Source organism: Haliotis cracherodii, unplaced genomic scaffold, assembly GCF_022045235.1.
Source record: "Haliotis cracherodii isolate W230 unplaced genomic scaffold, xgHalCrac1.p SCAF_13, whole genome shotgun sequence".
Lineage (NCBI taxonomy): Eukaryota > Metazoa > Mollusca > Gastropoda > Lepetellida > Haliotidae > Haliotis > Haliotis cracherodii.
In genome coordinates, this window is record NW_027266268.1 from 6,485,618 (window position 1) to 6,508,192 (window position 22,575).

General features: G+C 39.5%; 1 protein-coding gene across 1 annotated transcript; it reads right to left on the reverse strand.

Moving 5' to 3' along the window:
- Positions 1–1,243: 1,243 nt before the first annotated feature.
- Positions 1,244–19,324, reverse strand: LOC139458818 (WD repeat-containing protein 31-like). The gene is made up of 10 exons (XM_071240242.1): positions 19,172–19,324; positions 16,446–16,584; positions 15,061–15,135; positions 14,779–14,920; positions 13,762–13,862; positions 12,920–12,987; positions 7,675–7,816; positions 5,714–5,867; positions 4,123–4,192; positions 1,244–2,703 (listed from the first exon to the last, which is right to left on the reverse strand). The coding sequence occupies exons 1-10, from the start codon at positions 19,213–19,215 to the stop codon at positions 2,622–2,624; spliced, it is 1,017 nt and encodes a 338-aa protein (XP_071096343.1). The 5' UTR covers positions 19,216–19,324; the 3' UTR covers positions 1,244–2,621.
- Positions 19,325–22,575: the final 3,251 nt, after the last annotated feature.

The window sequence follows — 22,575 nt, forward strand, 5'->3', positions numbered from 1 at the left end:
ATTGGATAAACAAAGATGTCAAAAATGTTCAGTGAGACCCTCTTATTGTTGATAGTCATTTTGGAGACATAAATGCGAAGTTTAGTTAATGTGAGCAAAAGACCACTCACATTTTGCACATTTAATTGACGACTGCATTAATTTCAAGAATTACAGTACACCAATACAATCAAGTCCTGCCCAATACAATCAAGCCCTGCCCAATACAATCAAGCCCTGCCCAATACAATCAAGTCCTGCCCAATACAATCAAGTCCTGCCCAATACAATCAAGTCCTGCCCAATACAATCAAGTCCTGCCCAAACTTGCTACCGATACAATGTGATCAAGATGATCACAGTACAAATCACAGTCGACAAACAATACAAGACACTGACAAGTAATTTGTTCTTCCCTAAATTGCACCACCTATGCACCAGTATAACATCAGATATGGCACCATCGTAAACCTCAGTACATGCATGATGAAGGCAACTAACAAGTCCTTCAACAGTAGCTCCACCACAGTATTACCCATAATAAGCACCCTCGGTGGTTGGAAAATTGTCAAAGTTATCTCACACCTGGAGAGATATAATTTGTATACTCCCATATCTCACAGTGTGCAGTGTTAGTGTGTGGTATCTCACTCCTGGAGTGATATATTAATGTGTATACTCCGGTATCTCACAGTGTGTTGTGTTAATATGTGGTATCTCAGGTTAAATTGTCCATCTTCTTAACTGATATGCTCACAGAAAATAAACATCACAAATATCACATCACAGTACAATTTGGCTCTGTGAGACTAAAGGCAAGTGATGTAAGTTTGAAATCACAGTCAGTCAATCAAAATATACAAACATACTCCTCAATAACGAGACCAGGAAGGTACATTATTTGTGCCATCAATTTGGTCCCATCATTCCTTATCACATCACAACAAATAGATATCAGCCAAAACACAACAACAAAGCACTATTTGACATCAGCTAGCCCTTATGATGATAACATATAGCAAAACCCTTAAAAATGGCAAACTTCTTCTCATCCTTATGACACCTTAATATAACTATTGGGCAATTTGGCAAGGACTACAGGACTAGTGCCAAAATCTAACGCTGGATATACAAACAGACTGAGTATAACAATTTGTTTGACTCCTTACTTATGCATAACCAGCACTGGCAGATCTACAGGGAGGTGCAGAGGGGTTCAGGGGGGTGCATTCCCCCTTTTCAGACACCCTTAGTCAGCCCCTTGAAAAGAAATTCACTTTCTGAAGTATGCATGCTACCATTGTCAAAATGGATCCGCGCCTGCCCAGTGATTAAAATCCCCATCCAATACCAACACAAATGACAGCCAGCTTATCACAAGAAAATACCTATCAATATTCATAAACTATCACCATAGATACTGAAATATTAACAAGAGTGGAACCTCTTACAAGGCATGAAAATTTGACACTTTGTATGGAACAAGGGAGTCTTCATTCGACATCAACAAGAAGATGAGGCTATAAGTGATGCATTCATGTTCTTCCAACTTCTAAATGTCCATCAAAGACTTCCTCATACAAGGCAGTTCTAAGGGATAAAGTTGTTCACAATGTTGACAAGAGCTTTGACCACTCAATACTATGGTATAAAGTCCCCAATCATACTGACAAGGTGATCTACAAATAATCAGGCAAGAAAAGTAAGTGAGCTGGGTCAAAGGGACAGTACGTACATCAACGGATCTGTGTGTTTTTAAATCATGCATGAAATAACTTTTGAGCGTGACTTCACTTGCCCGATTCAGTTCTCAAACCAAAACTAAAGAGCTCCACACAGTGAATTCGAAAACGCAAGCATCGTGCAGAGTAAAATGGCTTCAGTCTAGTTTTTTTAATAGAGAAAGCTTGTGTGTTTTTCTTACGGATGAGTTACAAAATACTAACAGCCGTATGAAGCCAATCACTCTCCACATGGTCACATCTTACACGGTTCATTCATGTGTTTTTCAAGATTCATTTTGTACAAGTCTACACAGATAAACATACATCAAGAAATGTCATTGAGAAAAACTCCTAAAACGTGAAACACAATTTCCATTTGCGTATTCATCCTTCACATCCTGTCCTCGAAGTCCTAATGACCTAGCGATATGGTCAATAAATCTACATTGTCATGCACCTCACTGTAAGCAGTTGTAGTAGTGTATCCATATAATTACACAAAACAATGTGTAAAGCGCACCGAATGACTTGCATTCGGCCCGTCTGTTCTTATTTCAGGATAAGTGCGTATGTTTACAAACAAGAGAAAAGTCTTGTGACGTGATAAACCTACACCCGTGATGTGGTCACTGCAATAATAATTGTTTTAAGGGATAACGTTGACCATCCTGTTGACAAGGTGATCCAAGGATGACCAGGCAATACTAAGGGATAACGTTAACCATCCTGTTGACAAGGTGATTCAAGGATGACCAGGCAATACTAAGGGATAACGTTAACCATCCTGTTGACAAGGTGATTCAAGGATGACCAGGCAATACTAAGGGATAACGTTGACCACCCTGTTGACAAGGTGATCCACATCTAGATGATGGCAACTGGGTATGGCAGCAGATATCTTGACTAGGTCGGCCATTGCTAGAACTGTGACCTCCTGGAGAGTTGTCCTTTCTTCAGTTCCATCAGTTGAATGCCCATGTTGAAGGAGCCGGCCAGGACACTGGAAATAGTTGCTTATAATCATCAGTCATGCTATTCCACGTCAAACATTACAGGTCCCAGAATATTGTCTGGTTGGTTACGTGAATTCATCTTCCCCAGTCAAGGGAGTTAACTGACGATAAAGGTCAAGTTTCCACCCTTGCCGAAATCAAATAATCAAATAAATCAAAATTCGGTTCTTAAATTGTCATGCAGATTTCGGTTGATTGCAGGATTTGCAAAGCATGTGCACCACCAGCTCATTGTCAACAGATATTTCCTAAATCTTTCTATGTTTTTAATCAAGGTGCTCATGTGATTTGATGCACTTCGCATTGTAAGACTTGTTTTATCACAATATAGTTCTTGATTATCCATTGGAGAGGCATAGAAGGGACATAACTCATAAAAGCCACAGGTGGCGCTACGATCGAGCCCAGGAATTCCAGCCTAGTTCGGCAAGGGTGCACATGGAAACTGGACTTTTAAAGTCAGTTAACTCTCTTGCCTCGGGAAGATGGAGTGAATTAGGTCTGGGATGAGACCTTGGGGCCACCTAAAACTATAACTATGACCTTTAATATTAGGGTGATGACAAGGACCCCAGTACTTTCATGCTTATTTCAAACACTGCAAAGTATTGTATTGCTAAAGGCCTACACTCACCTGGATTAACGTATGTCACTGGCATACTGATATTGGGAAACACCACTGAGGTTAAAGGAAAAGCATGTTCCTCTATCTAGTGCAGCGTTTGAAATGGTCTCAAATATTGCTGGCCATGTGGGCTAGCTTGCCTTAAAAGTTACAAGCCAGTTTCAGATTTCACAAGCTTAAAAATGTAACAGTTGATTTACATCCCCGCAATGTTTGAAATGGGTAGTCAAAGTTTTTCGTTAACACAGCTTGTGATTGGTTAACTACAAATTACAACCAATCAAAACATGTTTGTTATACACAGTGTTACAGTGACAACAGTCACTCAAACAAGATGAAAGAGGATAATTCTAATCGGGCTACATGCATCATTTATGTTTATTTAATTTTGGGGTTGATAGTCGTATTGATCTAGAGAAATTAGAGAACTTTATTAATCGAATCAAATAAGAGTTGTGCATAAAATAATCCCTTTTAAAATTTCAGTAACAAGACGGGCTTGGGATATTTCAGAATCTTTAGCCCGATTGAAATATTGCTAGCCACAGGTTAGCGGGCAGGTGGCTATTTCGCACACTGAACTGGTGATCATTTACTGCTAAGAATTAAACATGTAAAGGTCATTTGATGGATGTACATCAAACTTGCAATGCTGCCAATTAGTCGGGCCTAGTCTCCCTTTAAGGTAACACACTGTGGTAATGGTTAAGTGATGAAACAAATTCTTTATGTTGAGCGTCTTGACTATCTTAGAAGTTATGATTCAAGGGAGATAACTCACCTGCCGTCCTCGTATGCCAGAAGAGAGGTGATTGGTCCAGCACCGCTGATCGACAAATCTGACACTAGAGCTGTAAGTAGATTTAATTATTAGAATTTTATTTCAAGAATTTAGGAGATAAACATTATGCGTTTTCAGATTTGGGTTTTTTATTGGGTATTTGATGCCCAAAATGTTCAAGTACTAAAGTGAAATGGCCGTTCATCAAATACTCAGTAAAACACATAATGTCTATCAAAGTACATAAGTTATCTATGTGACCTCCCACATTTGTGAGTCAGACATGGCATCACCCTGGAATGTGATGACATCATGATACAATGTATGACATCACATGTTTCCATGAAAACTCAAATCACCAGTTCGTAAAATGTGGAGAAAAAAAATCTAAATTGAAGTTGTTCTGATAAATACTGATCAAAAGATCAAACTTACTATATAATTACCGTGGTATCTATTTTGCCAAGACAAATTTCATGCTTTTCAAATTTGGGATTGAAGAAATATATATTTATCATGTACCCATGAAGATCTGGGATAGAATGGGTCAGGATCCGTGCTTGCCATAAAAGGCGACTATGTTTGTCATAAAAGGCGACTAAAGGGGTTGGGTGGTCAGGCTCGCTGATCTGGTTGATGCATGTCATCATATCCCAATTGCGTAAATCGATGCTCATGATATCAATCATTGGATTATCTGGTCCAGACTCAACCATTTACAGACCGCTGTCATAGAGCTGGAATATTGCAGATGTCAAAACTATTCATGCACAGTGAATATTCAAGGAGATTTCTGGGCTTTGTATCCCATTTAGTCCCATTTAATCAACCAATCAGATCGCAACACACACTCCTATTCGTTTCATACTATTCAAGAAAAGTTAAAAAACACCCTTTTCGTTCATATACTGTTGTTAATCTGTCATGCCATAACAGATTAACTATATACATATGACATAATCGAGTGATCCTTAACTTCTTTTGAGTAGCATACAATCAATCATGAACATACAGGTGATTGCAAAAGAGCAGTTTGTGTCGTGTCTCTGGATTTCATGTTTCTGTGGACGAGGGTCTCTCGTGGGTTACAGCCTATCCTCAAACTTTTGACAAAAAAATCAATCCGGCACCATGGCCAATTCCTGGGACACTATGGTATATCAGGCACCATGGCCAATTCCTGGGACACTATGGTATATCAGGCTAATGGCCAATTCCTGGGACACTATGGTATATCAGGCTAATGGCCAAATCCTGGGACACTATGGTATATCAGGCACCATGGCCAATTCCTGGGACACTACGGTATATCAGGTACCATGGCCAATTCCTAGGACACTATGGCATATCAGGCTAATGGCCAAATCCTGGACACTATGGTATATACGGCACCATGGCCAAATCCTGGCACACTATGGTATATCAGGCACCATGGCCAATTCCTGCGACACTATGGTATATCAGGCACCATGGCCAATTCCTGGGACACTATGGTATATCAGGCACCATGGCCAATTCCTGGGACACTATGGTATATCAGGCACCATGGCCTAATCATGCCATACCATTGTTTAACAGATTGTTTCCTTGCCTTTTGTGTCTCTGTTCCAGACCTTGACTGTGCAGTCTCTCGAAGCTGTGGCCACAAGGGGGAGGTCGCTGCTCGGGAGGAATATACACGCCTCAATGGCCTCTATGTGACCCTTGAACTCGTGGATTAAAGATCGACTTCTTAGATCCCACAGCTGAATTAAAAAACAAATCATAGAGAAATAATGGGAGAAATGGGAGAAACTCAGAACTCACTCAGTGACAAAATCTGCATGTCGTATCTTTTACACATGATAATGGTAACACAAAGATAATTTACTTCATCGTCTTGATCTTAGTACAACTAGCAAGTCCATTTATAATGAGCCATATTCCACCTAAGTGAGTGCTTATGGTGCTATACTGTCAATATTACCCCAGTCCATGGATCAGTGTGCACTCAATTTTCATTCTTGAGTCCCCGCTGTATTCCGCAGACAAATACTTCTGCTGTCAGTTTTTGTAAATCCTCCAACTATTTTTTGATAATTCTGCATACAATTCTGCAAACTTTTCAGCTTAGGTTTCGTGTATTTTGTAGTTATGCACCTGGCATTTGCCATTTTTATGACAAACTTATTCACATCAAGAATAGCTAATTGAAGTGAATCTGGAGATCCCGAGTGAAAACATACAGACATGCACTATTGGAAAGCAATAAGACAAAATTCAACTTCACTTCAAAACGAAATAAAAATCCGCTTATACGTATAAAGCCAAGTTTCGACGGACTTGTTAAAATTGTCTAGTTGACGAATGCTTCGTTAGATAAATGTCAAATCCTGCAAGAGTTCTGCACAAAATGTGATTTTTGCCCTGAATGGGCATTTCTTCAATACAGCGGGAACTGATTCTCAACTCCCTTGGAATCATACAACCCAAGCTGCCTGTGAGGTGCCAGAAGGTTAACAGTCACATTACAATCTCATCCTACTGGGTACTAGTCACTGCTGGGTGAACAGCTAAGGCGACCACATGTGCTTCAGTGTGGGGCAGACCCATGAAGATCCGGGGTAGAATAGGTCTTCAGCAACCCATGCTTGCCGTAAAAGGCGACTATGCTTGTCGTAAAGGGCGACTAACGGGATCGGGTGGTCAGACTTGCTGACTTGGTTGATGCATATCATCGATCACAATTGCATGGATTGATGCTCATGATGTCAATCACTCGATTGTCTGGTCCAGACTCGATTATTTACAAACCACCGCATATATCCGGAATATTGCTGAGTGCGGCGTTAAACAACAAACAAACAAACAAACAGTGTGGGGCAGGACTGATCCACAAGAAACTCTCATAAACAAAACTGGCAAACATGGTCACCAATCAAACTACTCTCTACGACCAACGTAGTTTAACTTCACCAGGTTTGAAACCTGTGACTGAGTAGGGGTGTATGCCACTTTTAGCAATATTCCATCAACCTCATAGCTGGGAATACCAAAACTGGCCTTCGCACCTTGTACCCATGTGACGGAATTGAACTCGGGCCTTTGGTGCAACAAGTGAACGCTTTAACCACTGGCCTACCCTGCAGCCCCTATATAGACATAAGATAATGGTAACACCAACATCTCTTGTCGAAAAGGGCGGTCAGGTAGCCTAGTGGTTTAAGCATTCCCTCGTCATGCCGAAGACCCACGTTCGATTCCCGACATGGGTACAATGTGTGAAGCCCATTCCTGATGTCTCCTGCCACGATATTGCTGGAATATTGCTAAAAGCATTGTAAAACTATACTCACTCACTTTGTTGAAAATCCCACAGCACAACATATATACTACTCAAAAAAAGTTTAAGAACACCCGATTCTTTTAATTCTGCCATGACACATTAATTATGAAAGAATCAGTATTCTTTAACTTCTTTTGAGTAGTATACATATAGAGCCAGCCAATAAGTTCACAGGATCAAAACTGTACAGAACTAGATAAAGGGAACAATGACAGCCTATTACTTACCGTAGCTTCACAGCCGTTGCCGCCAAAGCCATTGCTGCAGGTGAGGCAGTAGACGCCATCCGGGCTGATGTCACATGACATCTGGATGTACTGCTTCTTGGTGAAGCTGTGGATGACGCTCAGGTTACGAGTGTCATACAATCTGCATGGAAAACAATAAAAAAATCACATTCATACATATGTCAGTGATGTTAATGGCGAACAAACTGTTGTAAAGGTTTGTGGTAATTGTCAGTGATGTTAACGGGCAGACAAACTGTTGTAAAGGTTTGTGGTAATTGTCAGTGATGTTAGCGGGCAGACAAACTGTTGTAAAAGTTTGTGGCAATTGTCAGTGATGTTAGCGGGCATACAAACTGTTGTAAAGGTTTATGGTAATTGTCAGTGATGTTAGTGGGCATACAAACTGTTGTAAAGGTTTGTGGTCATTGTCAGTGATGTTAGTGGGCGTACAAACTGTTTTAAAGGTTTGTGGTAATTGTCAGTGATGTTAGCGGGCAGACAAACTGTTGTAAAAGTTTGTGGCAATTGTCAGTGATGTTAGCGGGCATACAAACTGTTGTAAAGGTTTATGGTAATTGTCAGTGATGTTAGTGGGCATACAAACTGTTGTAAAGGTTTGTGGTCATTGTCAGTGATGTTAGTGGGCGTACAAACTGTTGTAAAGGTTTGTGGTAATTGTCAGTGATGTTAGTGGGCAGACAAACACTTGTAAAGGTTTGTGGTAATTGTCAGTGATGTTAGTGGGCGTACAAACTGTTGTAAAGGTTTGTGGTAATTGTCAGTGATGTTAGTGGGCATACAAACTGTTGTAAAGGTTTGTGGTAATTGTCAGTGATGTTAGTGGGTGTACAAACTCTTGTAAAGGTTTGTGGTAATTGTCAGTGATGTTAGTGGGTGTACAAACTGTTGTAAAGGTTTGTGGTAATTGTCAGTGATAATAGTGGGCGTACAAACTCTTGTAAAGGTTTGTGGTAATTGTCAGTGATGTTAGTGGGTGTACAAACTCTTGTAAAGGTTTGTGGTAATTGTCAGTGATGTTAGTGGGCAGACAAACTGTTGTAAAGGTTTGTGGTAATTGTCAGTGATGTTAGTGGGTGTACAAACTCTTGTAAAGGTTTGTGGTAATTGTCAGTGATGTTAGTGGGTGTACAAACTGTTGTAAAGGTTTGTGGTAATTGTCAGTGATGTTAGTGGGTGTACAAACTCTTGTAAAGGTTTATGGTAATTGTCAGTGATGTTAGTGGGCGTACAAACTCTTGTAAAGGTTTGTGGTAATTGTCAGTGATGTTAGTGGGTGTACAAACTCTTGTAAAGGTTTGTGGTAATTGTCAGTGATGTTAGTGGGCGTACAAACTGTTGTAAAGGTTTGTGGTAATTGTCAGTGATGTTAGTGGGCAGACAAACTCTTGTAAAGGTTTGTGGTAATTGTCAGTGATGTTAGTGGGCGTACAAACTGTTGTAAAGGTTTGTGGTAATTGTCAGTGATGTTAGTGGGTGTACAAACTGTTGTAAAGGTTTGTGGTAATTGTCAGTGATGTTAGTGGGCGTACAAACTGTTGTAAAGGTTTGTAGTAATTGTCAGTGATGTTAGTGGGTGTACAAACTCTTGTAAAGGTTTGTGGTAATTGTCAGTGATGTTAGTGGGCGTACAAACTCTTGTAAAGGTTTGTGGTAATTGTCAGTGATGTTAGTGGGTGTACAAACTGTTGTAAAGGTTTGTGGTAATTGTCAGTGATGTTAGTGGGCGTACAAACTGTTGTAAAGGTTTGTGGTAATTGTCAGTGATGTTAGTGGGTGTACAAACTCTTGTAAAGGTTTGTGGTAATTGTCAGTGATGTTAGTGGGTGTACAAACTCTTGTAAAGGTTTGTGGTAATTGTCAGTGATGTTAGTGGGCGTACAAACTGTTGTAAAGGTTTGTGGTAATTGTCAATGATGTTAGTGGGCAGACAAACTGTTGTAAAGGTTTGTGGTAATTGTCAGTGATGTTAGTGGGCGTACAAACTGTTGTAAAGGTTTGTGGTAATTGTCAGTGATGTTAGTGGGCGTACAAACTGTTGTAAAGGTTTGTGGTAATTGTCAGTGATGTTAGTGGGCGTACAAACTGTTGTAAAGGTTTGTGGTAATTGTCAGTGATGTTAGTGGGTGTACAAACTCTTGTAAAGGTTTGTGGTAATTGTCAGTGATGTTAGTGGGCGTACAAACTGTTGTAAAGGTTTGTGGTAATTGTCAGTGATGTTAGTGGGCGTACAAACTCTTGTAAAGGTTTGTGGTAATTGTCAGTGATGTTAGTGGGCGTACAAACTGTTGTAAAGGTTTGTGGTAATTGTCAGTGATGTTAGTGGGTGTACAAACTCTTGTAAAGGTTTGTGGTAATTGTCAGTGATGTTAGTGGGCGTACAAACTGTTGTAAAGGTTTGTGGTAATTGTCAGTGATGTTAGTGGGCGTACAAACTGTTGTAAAGGTTTGTGGTAATTGTCAGTGATGTTAGTGGGCGTACAAACTGTTGTAAAGGTTTGTGGTAATTGTCAGTGATGTTAGTGGGCGTACAAACTCTTGTAAAGGTTTGTGGTAATTGTCAGTGATGTTAGTGGGCGTACAAACTGTTGTAAAGGTTTGTGGTAATTGTCAGTGATGTTAGTGGGCGTACAAACTCTTGTAAAGGTTTGTGGTAATTGTCAGTGATGTAGTGGGCGTACAAACTCTTGTAAAGGTTTGTGGTAATTGTCAGTGATGTTAGTGGGCGTACAAACTGTTGTAAAGGTTTGTGGTAATTGTCAGTGATGTTAGTGGGCGTACAAACTGTTGTAAAGGTTTGTGGTAATTGTCAGTGATGTTAGTGGGCGTACAAACTGTTGTAAAGGTTTGTGGTAATTGTCAGTGATGTTAGTGGGCGTACAAACTGTTGTAAAGGTTTGTGGTAATTGTCAGTGATGTTAGTGGGCGTACAAACTGTTGTAAAGGTTTGTGGTAATTGTCAGTGATGTTAGTGGGCGTACAAACTGTTGTAAAGGTTTGTGGTAATTGTCAGTGATGTTAGTGGGTGTACAAACTGTTGTAAAGGTTTGTGGTAATTGTCAGTGATGTTAGTGGGCGTACAAACTGTTGTAAAGGTTTGTGGTAATTGTCAGTGATGTTAGCGGGCATACAAACTGTTGTAAAGGTTTGTGGTAATTGTCAGTGATGTTAGCGGGCAGACAAACTGTTGTAAAGGTTTGTGGTAATTGTCAGTGGGCGTACAAACTGTTGTAAAGGTTTGTGGTAATTGTCAGTGATGTTAGTGGGCGTACAAACTCTTGTAAAGGTTTGTGGTAATTGTCAGTGATGTAGTGGGCGTACAAACTCTTGTAAAGGTTTGTGGTAATTGTCAGTGATGTTAGTGGGCATACAAACTGTTGTAAAGGTTTGTGGTAATTGTCAGTGATGTTAGTGGGCGTACAAACTGTTGTAAAGGTTTGTGGTAATTGTCAGTGATGTTAGTGGGCGTACAAACTGTTGTAAAGGTTTGTGGTAATTGTCAGTGATGTTAGTGGGCGTACAAACTGTTGTAAAGGTTTGTGGTAATTGTCAGTGATGTTAGTGGGCGTACAAACTGTTGTAAAGGTTTGTGGTAATTGTCAGTGATGTTAGTGGGCGTACAAACTGTTGTAAAGGTTTGTGGTAATTGTCAGTGATGTTAGTGGGTGTACAAACTGTTGTAAAGGTTTGTGGTAATTGTCAGTGATGTTAGTGGGCGTACAAACTGTTGTAAAGGTTTGTGGTAATTGTCAGTGATGTTAGCGGGCATACAAACTGTTGTAAAGGTTTGTGGTAATTGTCAGTGATGTTAGCGGGCAGACAAACTGTTGTAAAGGTTTGTGGTAATTGTCAGTGGGCGTACAAACTGTTGTAAAGGTTTGTGGTAATTGTCAGTGATGTTAGTGGGTGTACAAACTCTTGTAAAGGTTTGTGGTAATTGTCAGTGATGTTAGTGGGCGTACAAACTGTTGTAAAGGTTTGTGGTAATTGTCAGTGATGTTAGTGGGCGTACAAACTGTTGTAAAGGTTTGTGGTAATTGTCAGTGATGTTAGTGGGCGTACAAACTGTTGTAAAGGTTTGTGGTAATTGTCAGTGATGTTAGTGGGTGTACAAACTGTTGTAAAGGTTTGTGGTAATTGTCAGTGATGTTAGTGGGCGTACAAACTGTTTTAAAGGTTTGTGGTAATTGTCAGTGATGTTAGCGGGCAGACAAACTGTTGTAAAGGTTTGTGGTAATTGTCAGTGATGTTAGTGGGCATACAAACTGTTGTAAAGGTTTGTGGTAATTGTCAGTGATGTTAGTGGGCGTACAAACTGTTGTAAAGGTTTGTGGTAATTGTCAGTGATGTTAGTGGGCAGACAAACTGTTGTAAAGGTTTGTGGTAATTGTCAGTGATGTTAGTGGGTGTACAAACTGTTGTAAAGGTTTGTGGTAATTGTCAGTGATGTTAGCGGGCGTACAAACTGTTGTAAAGGTTTGTGGTAATTGTCAGTGATGTTAGTGGGTGTACAAACTGTTGTAAAGGTTTGTGGTAATTGTCAGTGATGGTAGTGGGCAGACAAACTGTTGTAAAGGTTTGTGGTAATTGTCAGTGATGTTAGCGGGCGTACAAACTGTTGTAAAGGTTTTTGGTAATTGTCAGTGATGTTCACGGAGTACAAACTGTTGTAAAGGTTGTGGTAAATGTCAGTGATGTAAGCAGACGTACAAACTGTTGTAAAGGTTTGTGGTAATTGTCAGTGATGTTAGTGGGCCTACTTACTGTTGTAAAGGCTTGTGGTAATTGTCCGTGATGTTAGTGGGCGTACAAACTGTTGTAAAGGGACCACTTATTTTAGTCCATTCAGACAGTAGTTTGTCATAAGCATTCCGAGTATTGTACATCATGAAATATAAAGCAAACGACTGGGACAAAAAAACAACTCATTTGTTATATATGTCAGTTCATTATAAGCTTGTTCATTATAAACATTGTTTACTTTACTGGGAAAAGATATTGTGTCCTGACGTGGCTGGACTCAAACAGCAATCCACAGCAGAGAGTGGAGCCTTCCAGAATGGTTTTGTACTGGAATTAGAGTTATCTCCCCTTGGTTGTTTACATGAACATGGCAAGCTTGATCGTTCGAGAAGTTTCTGGATGGGATAGTTTCTAGAAGCCTGGTAGTACCTATATATAAGCATAGAGCGTGTGATACAGTGGGATACAGTGTATAGCCTACCTAACTTGCTTGTCCTCCCCCACCTGCACCACCAGACTACTGTTTGGGATCCACTTGACATCCGTCACCTGCAACAAACCAACTATAGATAAACAAAAACACAGCCCTCCCGCACTATATTTTTAAAAGTAATTGCCTGATAACCAATTCTCTTATCTTTTTAAGCCCAGTGCATGTACCTAGCATCAGAATGATACTTTCATAAGGCTTCCTGCCTGAAATCCGAGTGTGTTTTCTCCTCAGAACTTTCAACAATCACCAATCCTTATTTCTTGTATCCATTATCATTAGTCCAAAAGCTGTATTTTTTTGCTTGTTGAAACTGGTATGTAACCAAATAAAGAGTTGTGTACCATCAACATGAGAAAGGGCCTCGGGACAAAAACAAGCATACAAACTCCATGACCATATCACAAACAGCGCAGTTAAGCAGTGTGCAGGTAAAGGGAAGTAACTGCATGCTATATTGGATCACATATTAGGATTTTATATATTTTGGGGGGGTAATGGAAATAAAAACGAAACATGCAGCAGACATTATGATGATGCGGGCAGTGCCTGCGAACCAAGACTTTTAATTTGTTTTGCCTTATTTATATTCTTTTCTAGACGAGTTTCAGTGTCAAATGTGAATTGATAGGTTGATTGAGTTACTAAAAAATAGGAAACAGATGTACACAGCCACACATACACATTTAACAAATGAATCAGATCAACCCCCTGGACCTGAAATATGGGGTTGTGTTTTATCTAAAATGAGGCTAAATCACACCACTTCTTCATGACATTCATTCCAAGCCTATCAGTGGAGAAAATATTGAAATAATATTACTGATACTAACAAGATTCTGTGGTATGCTGTTTTGCATGACGCACTTCGCCGTCTCCACATTCCACAATCTCACACTGTTGTCACGGGAACCAGTACACAGCATCGTATTGTCTGCAACAACAACAACAACAGCATCAGGATCACACATACCAAGTTCATGTTAGACAGCACCATTCCAGGGCTTAAGTTCAAACGGTACACTGAAGTGGCATTGCAGGTGCCCGGCCTTCTCCATCCAGACCAGGCCATCCTAATATTACTTATATCTCAAACTAAAATATGAATACCAATGTTTCCCATGTTCCCCACGGGGTGATGTCATTGTGCAACATTAATACCAATGTTTCCCAGGCTTTACAAGGAGTGATGTCAATTGCGCAATATAAATACCAATGTTTCCCACACTTCCCAAGGAGTGATGTCAATCGTGCAACATGAATACCAATGTTTCCCAGGCTTTTCAAGGAGTGATGTCAATTGCGCAATATGTATACCAATGTTTCCCAGGGTTTCCAAGGAGTGATGTCAATCGTGCAATATAAAAAACAATGTTTCCCAGGGTTTCCAAGGAGTGATGTCAATCGTGCAATATAAATACCAATGTTTCCCAGGGTTTCCAAGGAGTGATGTCAATCGTGCAATATAAATACCAATGTTTCCCGGGCTTCCCAAGGGGTCATTATTGGAAAAATAGCTGTTCATAACTTATTTGTGTTTTCCAATTTCAAAATAATATAAATATATTTTGTTTTTCAATATATAACCTAATGAATTGTTTAGGTATGTTATTTTTGTTGAACATATTTATGACCAGTGGTTAAGTTATAAAGTGCAGGGCAAAAGAAATTATCATACCTCCATGACAGAATGATGAGATCGGATTGGTCCACATGATCTTGATAAAATACTGTGTAACCCACGTTGGAGGGTAATACATTTTTCAGCAGGGTAATAAATCTCTAATACCAAGCCACAAATAATGCAGGCTGCACATCAATTTCAGATAGGGCACCCCTGACATGTTTACCTGGATTCAGGGTCACTGCAGTCACTACAAGGTCATGACCCTGAAACTCTCTCACAGCATTTGGGTTGCCTCTCTGCCACATCCTCACTGACTTGTCCCGGGAAGCACTGAACATGCCGTGACAGGCTGAACCGTAGCACACCTAGAATACACAGTAACCATGGTAACAGAATACATTGCAACACAACGCAGAATTTGTCGTAACCAAAATCATCAGGCTTACTTTTAACAGCTTCCATCACAACAAAACAATAAGATAATGTTGACATCTGCAACACATACCTTGGTCACTTCTCTTTCATGTCCTGTCCAGCGATCCTCAAGTCGGTTGTTGTGGTAGTCATACAGGACCACAGTCTGGAGTAAACAAACAACACAGTTGCTGAGTTCAACACTGCTTGGAACAAGCGGAGTCAGAGATACATATAAGCAGCGTATTTGCGTAAAATACCCCCAAAAATATTCAAAACCCAATTACTTTCAATTTACTTACATACAGAAATGCATGCATTAAATGAAAAACTCAAATGTATAAAAACAGCTCGCGAGCTATTACGATAACACAATTACAAGCTAATTTACTTTCTGGGTCAAGCCTTTATTTTTAGAACATTATTTCATATTTTTTAAATCTTGAACATGTTGAAATGTTCACTAAAATTGGGAAAAACCCAATAGAGTGATGAAAAGATGAGTGAAAAAATATTGTTTACCCAATGAAAAATGTAATAACCCAATTAAAATAGGAACCCTAGAGTAAAAACTCAATTGCTCAAAAATGTATCTGGAGCTCTGGGAGTACTGATTTCCTCTCTCCTCCAATACACACCAGCCTCTGTCTGATGCCAGGTCATACACTGGGTCTCTAATAGAGGCTCTCTCCATCATGTGATGACATTAATGATCCTCATCACATTAGCTTACGGCAAGTAATGATTACTCCCTTGACATAATGTCCGTTTACTGCAAATGTATCCTTTGTATGACTAAAAGATTTGGGATTTGGTTTGTATGTTTGTTTGTTTGTTTATTTAATGCTGCACTCAGCAATATTCAAGCTATATGACGGCGGTCTGTAAATAAGTCTGGACCAGACAATCCAGTGACTGACATAATGAGCATCGATCCACGCAATTGGGATACGATGACATGCAGCAACCCATCTTCCCAAGGCAAGAGTGTTAACTGACTATAAAAGTCCTGTTTCCACCCTTGCCGAACTTGGCTGGAATTTCCAGGCTCAACCGTAGTAACCTTCATACAATGTATCTAACACATCGTATGGCATTGCACACTTCCTCATGAGATTTTTGTAAAATCAATTGATGGAAACATATCTGAAATTGTGAAAAGCACTAAACAATGTTATTCCACTGAATGCAAACTTACATGGTTTTATCCAAATAAAGGTTGAACAATATGTTACATTACAATGTTGCCAAGATCAGCTTCACAAAAATTACAAATTCAGACAACTCTTAAACAGAAAACAAATTTGAAATGTCCTTTTTTTTCTTTTTTTTATGTTTTCCCACCCAACAAGGACTTTTCCCTCAAAAATCTGTAAAGAATTTATTCAAAATCTCTAGCCTTATTTTGACTGATTGATTGATTGATTAATACAGAATTTGTCATATTTTAGCTTACAATGATAACTTAAGCCTCACCTTATCCTTGCTGCCTGAGAGACTGAGGCCAGTCTGGACCCCGGCGAGACTGACCACTGCCTCCTGATGCACTGGACTGCTAGACATCACTCCACCTTCTCTTTCTGGGCTGTCCGTCTGCTTGGAGGTTGAGTTAAAACTGGAAGAAGAATTGCACTGAGTGTCTGTGATTTGAGGGTTTTACATTGAGAGACATGGTCTTACACCACTTTTATCAATATTTCAGCAATATTCTGGCAGGGACATGAGAAATGATCTCGATTGCAATATTTGGTACTGATGTTGGGAATCAAACCCTAAGCCTGTTTCATAAACAACTTCGCATGTGCAACTGTTTTGCAATACATTGCAGCCACTATCTAATTTAGGATGTGACCATTGTGCTTTCTGGTGAGGCGGTTAGGGATGAGAATCTAATAACAAATTCATTGTAGCTTTAACGCTACACTCAGCAATAGTGAACCTATGCTATATGACAGAAGGTCTGTAAACAACTGAGTATGGACAAGAAAAACCAGTGATTGATATTATGAGCAACAGTCCACACATTCTGGGTATGAAGAAATGCAATCAACCAATCAACACCTGATGAATTCATTCTAATCCAGAGCCCCAAGAATGGTAACAGAGTATGTAGTTACAGCCCATCTTTCAAGATGGACTGTTGTACTAGATTTTAATGACTAGGTTTCAGAAGGCAGCCCTGACTGGCGTTCAGATCAGTCACCAATGTGACTGTAGTTGCAAAGAAATCCCACGCTGGGATTTGATCCACAGACCATCTGATTCAAGGTTGGCACCTTGTCCACGTCACCAAAGTGAGTGAGTGAGTGAGTGTAGTTTTAAGCAGCCTTTAGCAAGATTCCACCAATATCACAGCAGGGAACAGCAGAAATGGGCTTCAAACATTGTACCCATGTGGGGAATCAAACCTCAGCAGGACAGGTGAACGCTTTAACCACTAGACTACCCCACCGCCTCACAAAGTGGTTAACCCACATCAGCAAGCTATGTAAGGATGTCAGGTTGTTGCTATCAACCAACTTGAATGACTGGGTAATTTTGTTTTGTTCTGAATGTTTTTATGCTTTGGAGTTTTGTTTCATAAAGTAGTCATCAGGCTGAGTTATTGCAAAACATATTAGATATTTCTTCTGCCATATCGATGCCCTTCCTACAGAACTTACAGGAATCGTTACATGGGTATCATATCATCATGACAACATACATACCTTTACATACATATATCATAAATGCCATACTTTGATTCGTTAAAAGTCATATTTGTTTTTGTTGGACGATTCATTATTCCTGATAAAAAATAGTTTCAGATACAACTTTTGCCGATCCTTTGTATTAAAATACTGTAAAGTTATATCATTGGGTGTGTTTTGACCGAATCACCGGTAGATTCCAAGAAAACGTGTGTACAGCTGATTGCTGTGTCTGGCTTAGTTTACGAGAAAATACACAAGGTAATCTTAATCCCTGGATATAAAAAACAATGCCTAGCTGAACAAAAAATACAATTTAAATGATAAATCAACATGTCTGGTGATTTTTTATCTCAAATTTCGAATTTGTACTGACGAAGTTTCTCATCACCCGTTCGTTTGCCGGACTTCGCTGAAGGGGTAGGGTGTAAATTTTTTCTGCGCATAATATTCAAATTTATTTTTTTTCCAAAATATTGAACCCGCTAGAGAGGGGTGTGCATTATACATGGGTGCGCACTATACTCAAGAAAATACGGTGCCCTTCCCAGTTTCTACCAACTGGACTTCAGGGGTGGATCCAGGATCTTAAAAATCAGGGGTTCAACTTGGGCCATTTGGAACCCCCACAAAAAATCACAAATACGATATGTAAACCATTATTAATTTTACTTTAACAACCAACTTAACATGTTCTCATAGTAGGCAATATTTTTGGGGGAGGGGGTGGGAGAATATTTTATATATTTACATTTAAAAAAGGGGAGTGGCCACCCCCAGGACTGCCACCCCAGCCAAACCCCCACCCCTCACCCGGATCCGCCACTGGTCTTTGGTCAACTCTTGCACATGCTCAACAATATAACACCAAAGTGAAGATCAATGTTACAATTGGTCTTCACCAACCAACCAATGCTTGTCGTAAGAGACGACTAACGTGATCTGGTGATCAAGCTCGCTGATCAGGGTCAGTTGATCAGATAATCATATTAAGACTCATGATGTAAATCACTGGATTGTCTGAGCCAGACTTGATTATTTAGAGACTGCAAAGCTGGCATATTCTAGAGTGTAGCATAAACAACAAACAAACTTTAACATGCTTCAGTGACTCTACTTCACAATGAATGACGACATAAAAGTTGTTTCATTCAAGTGTTCTAAATCCTGATCTATTTTGTTGTATGCCATTATTTTAACTAGATAGATGATATTAGGAGGCAAATATAAAAATTAAAACGTCGTTCGTCATTCAAATAAGGGAAACCCCATTATTTACCATTATTAACCATTAACTGCCCCAAATGATCGAAACATTACAAAGCAGCTGTGCGGAGTTTTTATAGGAATTCCCTGACCCCAATGGGTAATATATTATTAAGTTATGTAAAAATAAATCCAAATTCATTCAACCTTTGTACATAGATCTGTTAAGCACACTGCTGTCATTTTACCGCATACCGGCAAATATTAATTTGTTTAGACATGACCACATTTGGTTACCAAATCTACCTGTCGTATTTCGGTGACTTCTTCTTGCTGAACAATTTTCCCATTCCGTGCAACACGTGCTTCTTTCAATTATAGATGACAAATGTCATATTTGTATAATTCCGTTGTCTATTTTCAGGCAGGGATATAGTGCATAAGCAGATATACAATGGAATCGTCTCGGAGAGCAAGGATGCAGAATGAGAGTTGTCCGCCCTTGTATATGCTCATAAACTGGGACCCGTCTATATAAAAGTAAACGTTACAGACACCAATCTGTGTGCGCATAAGGACACACAAACTTGTCACATTATGTTCTCACGTTATTGATCAAAGCGCTCGTACAATATATGTAAGCTCTCCGGTGGGAAACACATTAGAAATTCTCGTTATGTGAGATGATTAATTAGTGGCGGGTATGAGTGGAATGTTAGTTGCCTTGTGTTTGTTTTGTTATGTTTTACTTTGTATGTATTTGTTGGTTAGTTTTTATTGCTCAGTAAAATTTGAAATACCACAAATGAATGTTTTTTACTTTCAAAACACATTCATATTATTTTAATGTTTCATTATTTTTATTGTTTTGTTTCGTAGTTTTTCTGGTTTTGCGTAAACTTTGCGTGGTTTTGTTCTTCTAAGTTGTAAGAAGCAAGTGTTTCTTTCTATAGCTTGAACCATTAGTTTTTAACGTTGTGGGTTACAATGATATCTCCATCGGAAATCGGGTGTGAAGCACACTAGAGTCTTGTATCACATGATATATTTACGTACATTCTCATGTTACAAATATTATACATGCATCTGTTGTAGACTACCACGAGATGTTAATACGTTCAAAGTACGTCGCATTCTTTCTCCTCGCTAATGGGTCATCGGGAAGTATATTATTACTACTGGTATATGTCAGTAACGCTGGAGACTATGCCTGTCGTAAGAGGCGATTAACGGGATCGGGTGGTCAGGCTCGCTGACTTGGTTGATGCATGTCATCGTATACTATCCAATTGCGTGGATCGATGCTCATAATGTCAATCACTGGATTGTCTGGTCAAGGCTCGATTATTTACAGACTGCTGTCATATAGCTGGAATATTGTGCGTCGTTAAACATCAAACAAACAGTAACGCTGCTATGGCATGAATGTTGTTGCAGTCAAAAGAAGGAAAATCCATGTAGCCACTTGCAGGAATCATAAAAGAACTAAACTTTGTAGATTCGTTGTTAAGTTTATCCAGACAAATACTTTGTTAGGTGGTTGTGATGTTGTATATGCAGAGAAAAACTCTCTCACCTTTATAAGAGTATAACATTGTCACATTGAATTGTCAGAACTGTGCCAGACAACACACACCTAAATACATATACCAGTGACAGTACCCCATCGGGATATAAGGGCACTGCTGATTTCAATAATACTGTCTAATATTATGCCCCGTTCACATGAACAACATTTACTCACATAAGTAATTTTGCACGTGTGTAACTGTACATACGTGTGCATATGTAAATTTACTATGCGTTCACATAAAAATTAGCTAAGGTGTGTAAATAAGGTACGTAAATGGCGCAAGGCACACATATCCATCAGTCTGTTCACGTCTTCAACATGAAAATGTTGTTTTCCAGCCAAAGTCACATGAGAAGAGAGTTACCTTACAGAAATCTTCACATAGAGCAATATGTGTTTAATTTAATCTATACACATTTTTTTGTCTCCTGGAAACCCAAAGAAAGCTACGTCGGCCCAGCACTAGCTGTCCGCATTAAAGTTGGTATTGCTGTGTACTGAATAGTAGTGTGTGTGTGGCTGCTTGTACTAGTCCAGACTGATGCCGATTTATACTGCTAGCTCACTGAGATACCATGCCGCAGTTTAACATGACTACCCCACTCAGACACAGTATACTGACTCCGAACGACCAGTCCTTGTTTTAGCCCTTTAATGCCGAGCGCCAGACAGGGTAACAACAAGTACCATCTTTTAACGTCTTTTGGTATGACGCAGTCGGGGATCGTACCCGGGACCTTCCGCTCTCCGGGCGGACGCTCTACCACTAGACCACGGAGGCGGTCTGCAACTATGTATTTAATCGACAAACAGTTAATAAGAACAAAATCGCCTGCACTTCTTGTGCTTTTTATTTTAACTCCGTTTGGCAAAGTGCGCATGGCAGTGCTACTGACTCGATGTCCGCAACACGTTCCCATGTAATGACCTGTCTGCATTATATGTATTTCAGTATATTTGTATAGTTGTATAATTTGTTTATCTGTCAACATTGGATGCAACCTTTTGGAAAAGAAGAGGTGCATTTTATAATGAAAAGTTAACATAGAATGTTTGTGTTAGATGAATAGGATTTTGTTTTGTTTTTATTTATTTTTAATTCAGAAGCCCCTGATACAGTCTGGAGATCCGAGCCCAGGGTATCCAAGAACCTCCATTACCTTATTATTTTATACAAAATAATTTCAAACAATGGCCTTGTGATGTTTTATGTCATAAAAAGGACATACACATCGCATCCACACATCATTCACACAGAAGTATTTATACAAGTTTGTACCAGGTCAAGGACATGAGATTTACATTGACGGTTCTCAAGAAGACAACGATACAACATCCATTGTGAATAAAACTTACTCTAAGTGCTTCGATTAAAATGAACACATTTTTCAATATTGTAACGACAGTGTAATTCTCGCTTCAAAAGGTTTAAGTTCAAAGAAATATCCTTCACCTTGCATTTATAAATGAAATATTTGGCAAAAAATATAATTAAGTAGGAGTTTGTAGCATATAATCGATGTAGTGTTGGAATTGTTTACACTTTAGACCAGTGAAGATTCGGGGTAGAATAGGTTTTCAGCAACCCATGCTTGCCGTAAAAGGTGACTAACGGGATTGGGTGGTCAGGCTCGCTGACTTGGTTGATGCATGTCATCGATCCCAATTGCGTGGATCGATGCTCATGATATCAATCACTGGATTGGCTGGTCCAGACTCGATTATTTCCAGACCGCCGTCACATAGCTGGAATATTGCTGAGTGCGGCGTTAAACAACCAACCAACCAACCAACTGCACCTCTTTAAATGAGATTTAATGGCAAATTCGCTTCATGACATGACTTTACGATTTATACTCTTTTTTTATGTCAGGTATAGAGGCGGATCCAGGATGTTGAGAAAAGCGGGGCACGTGACTATACCCAAGTCACGCAGTAAACAACTCACACATGACATAATTGCAGTTAACGTTTCTGAAAAAGGGAGGATATCCTTGCACGTTTCATCCACGTGGCTTCAATACCACTACTTATCTGCTTGTGAACATCCGGGTTAGATATTTATCACTGGATTGTCTGGTCCAGACTCGATTATTTTACAGACCGCCGTCATATAGCTGGAATATTGCTGAGTGCG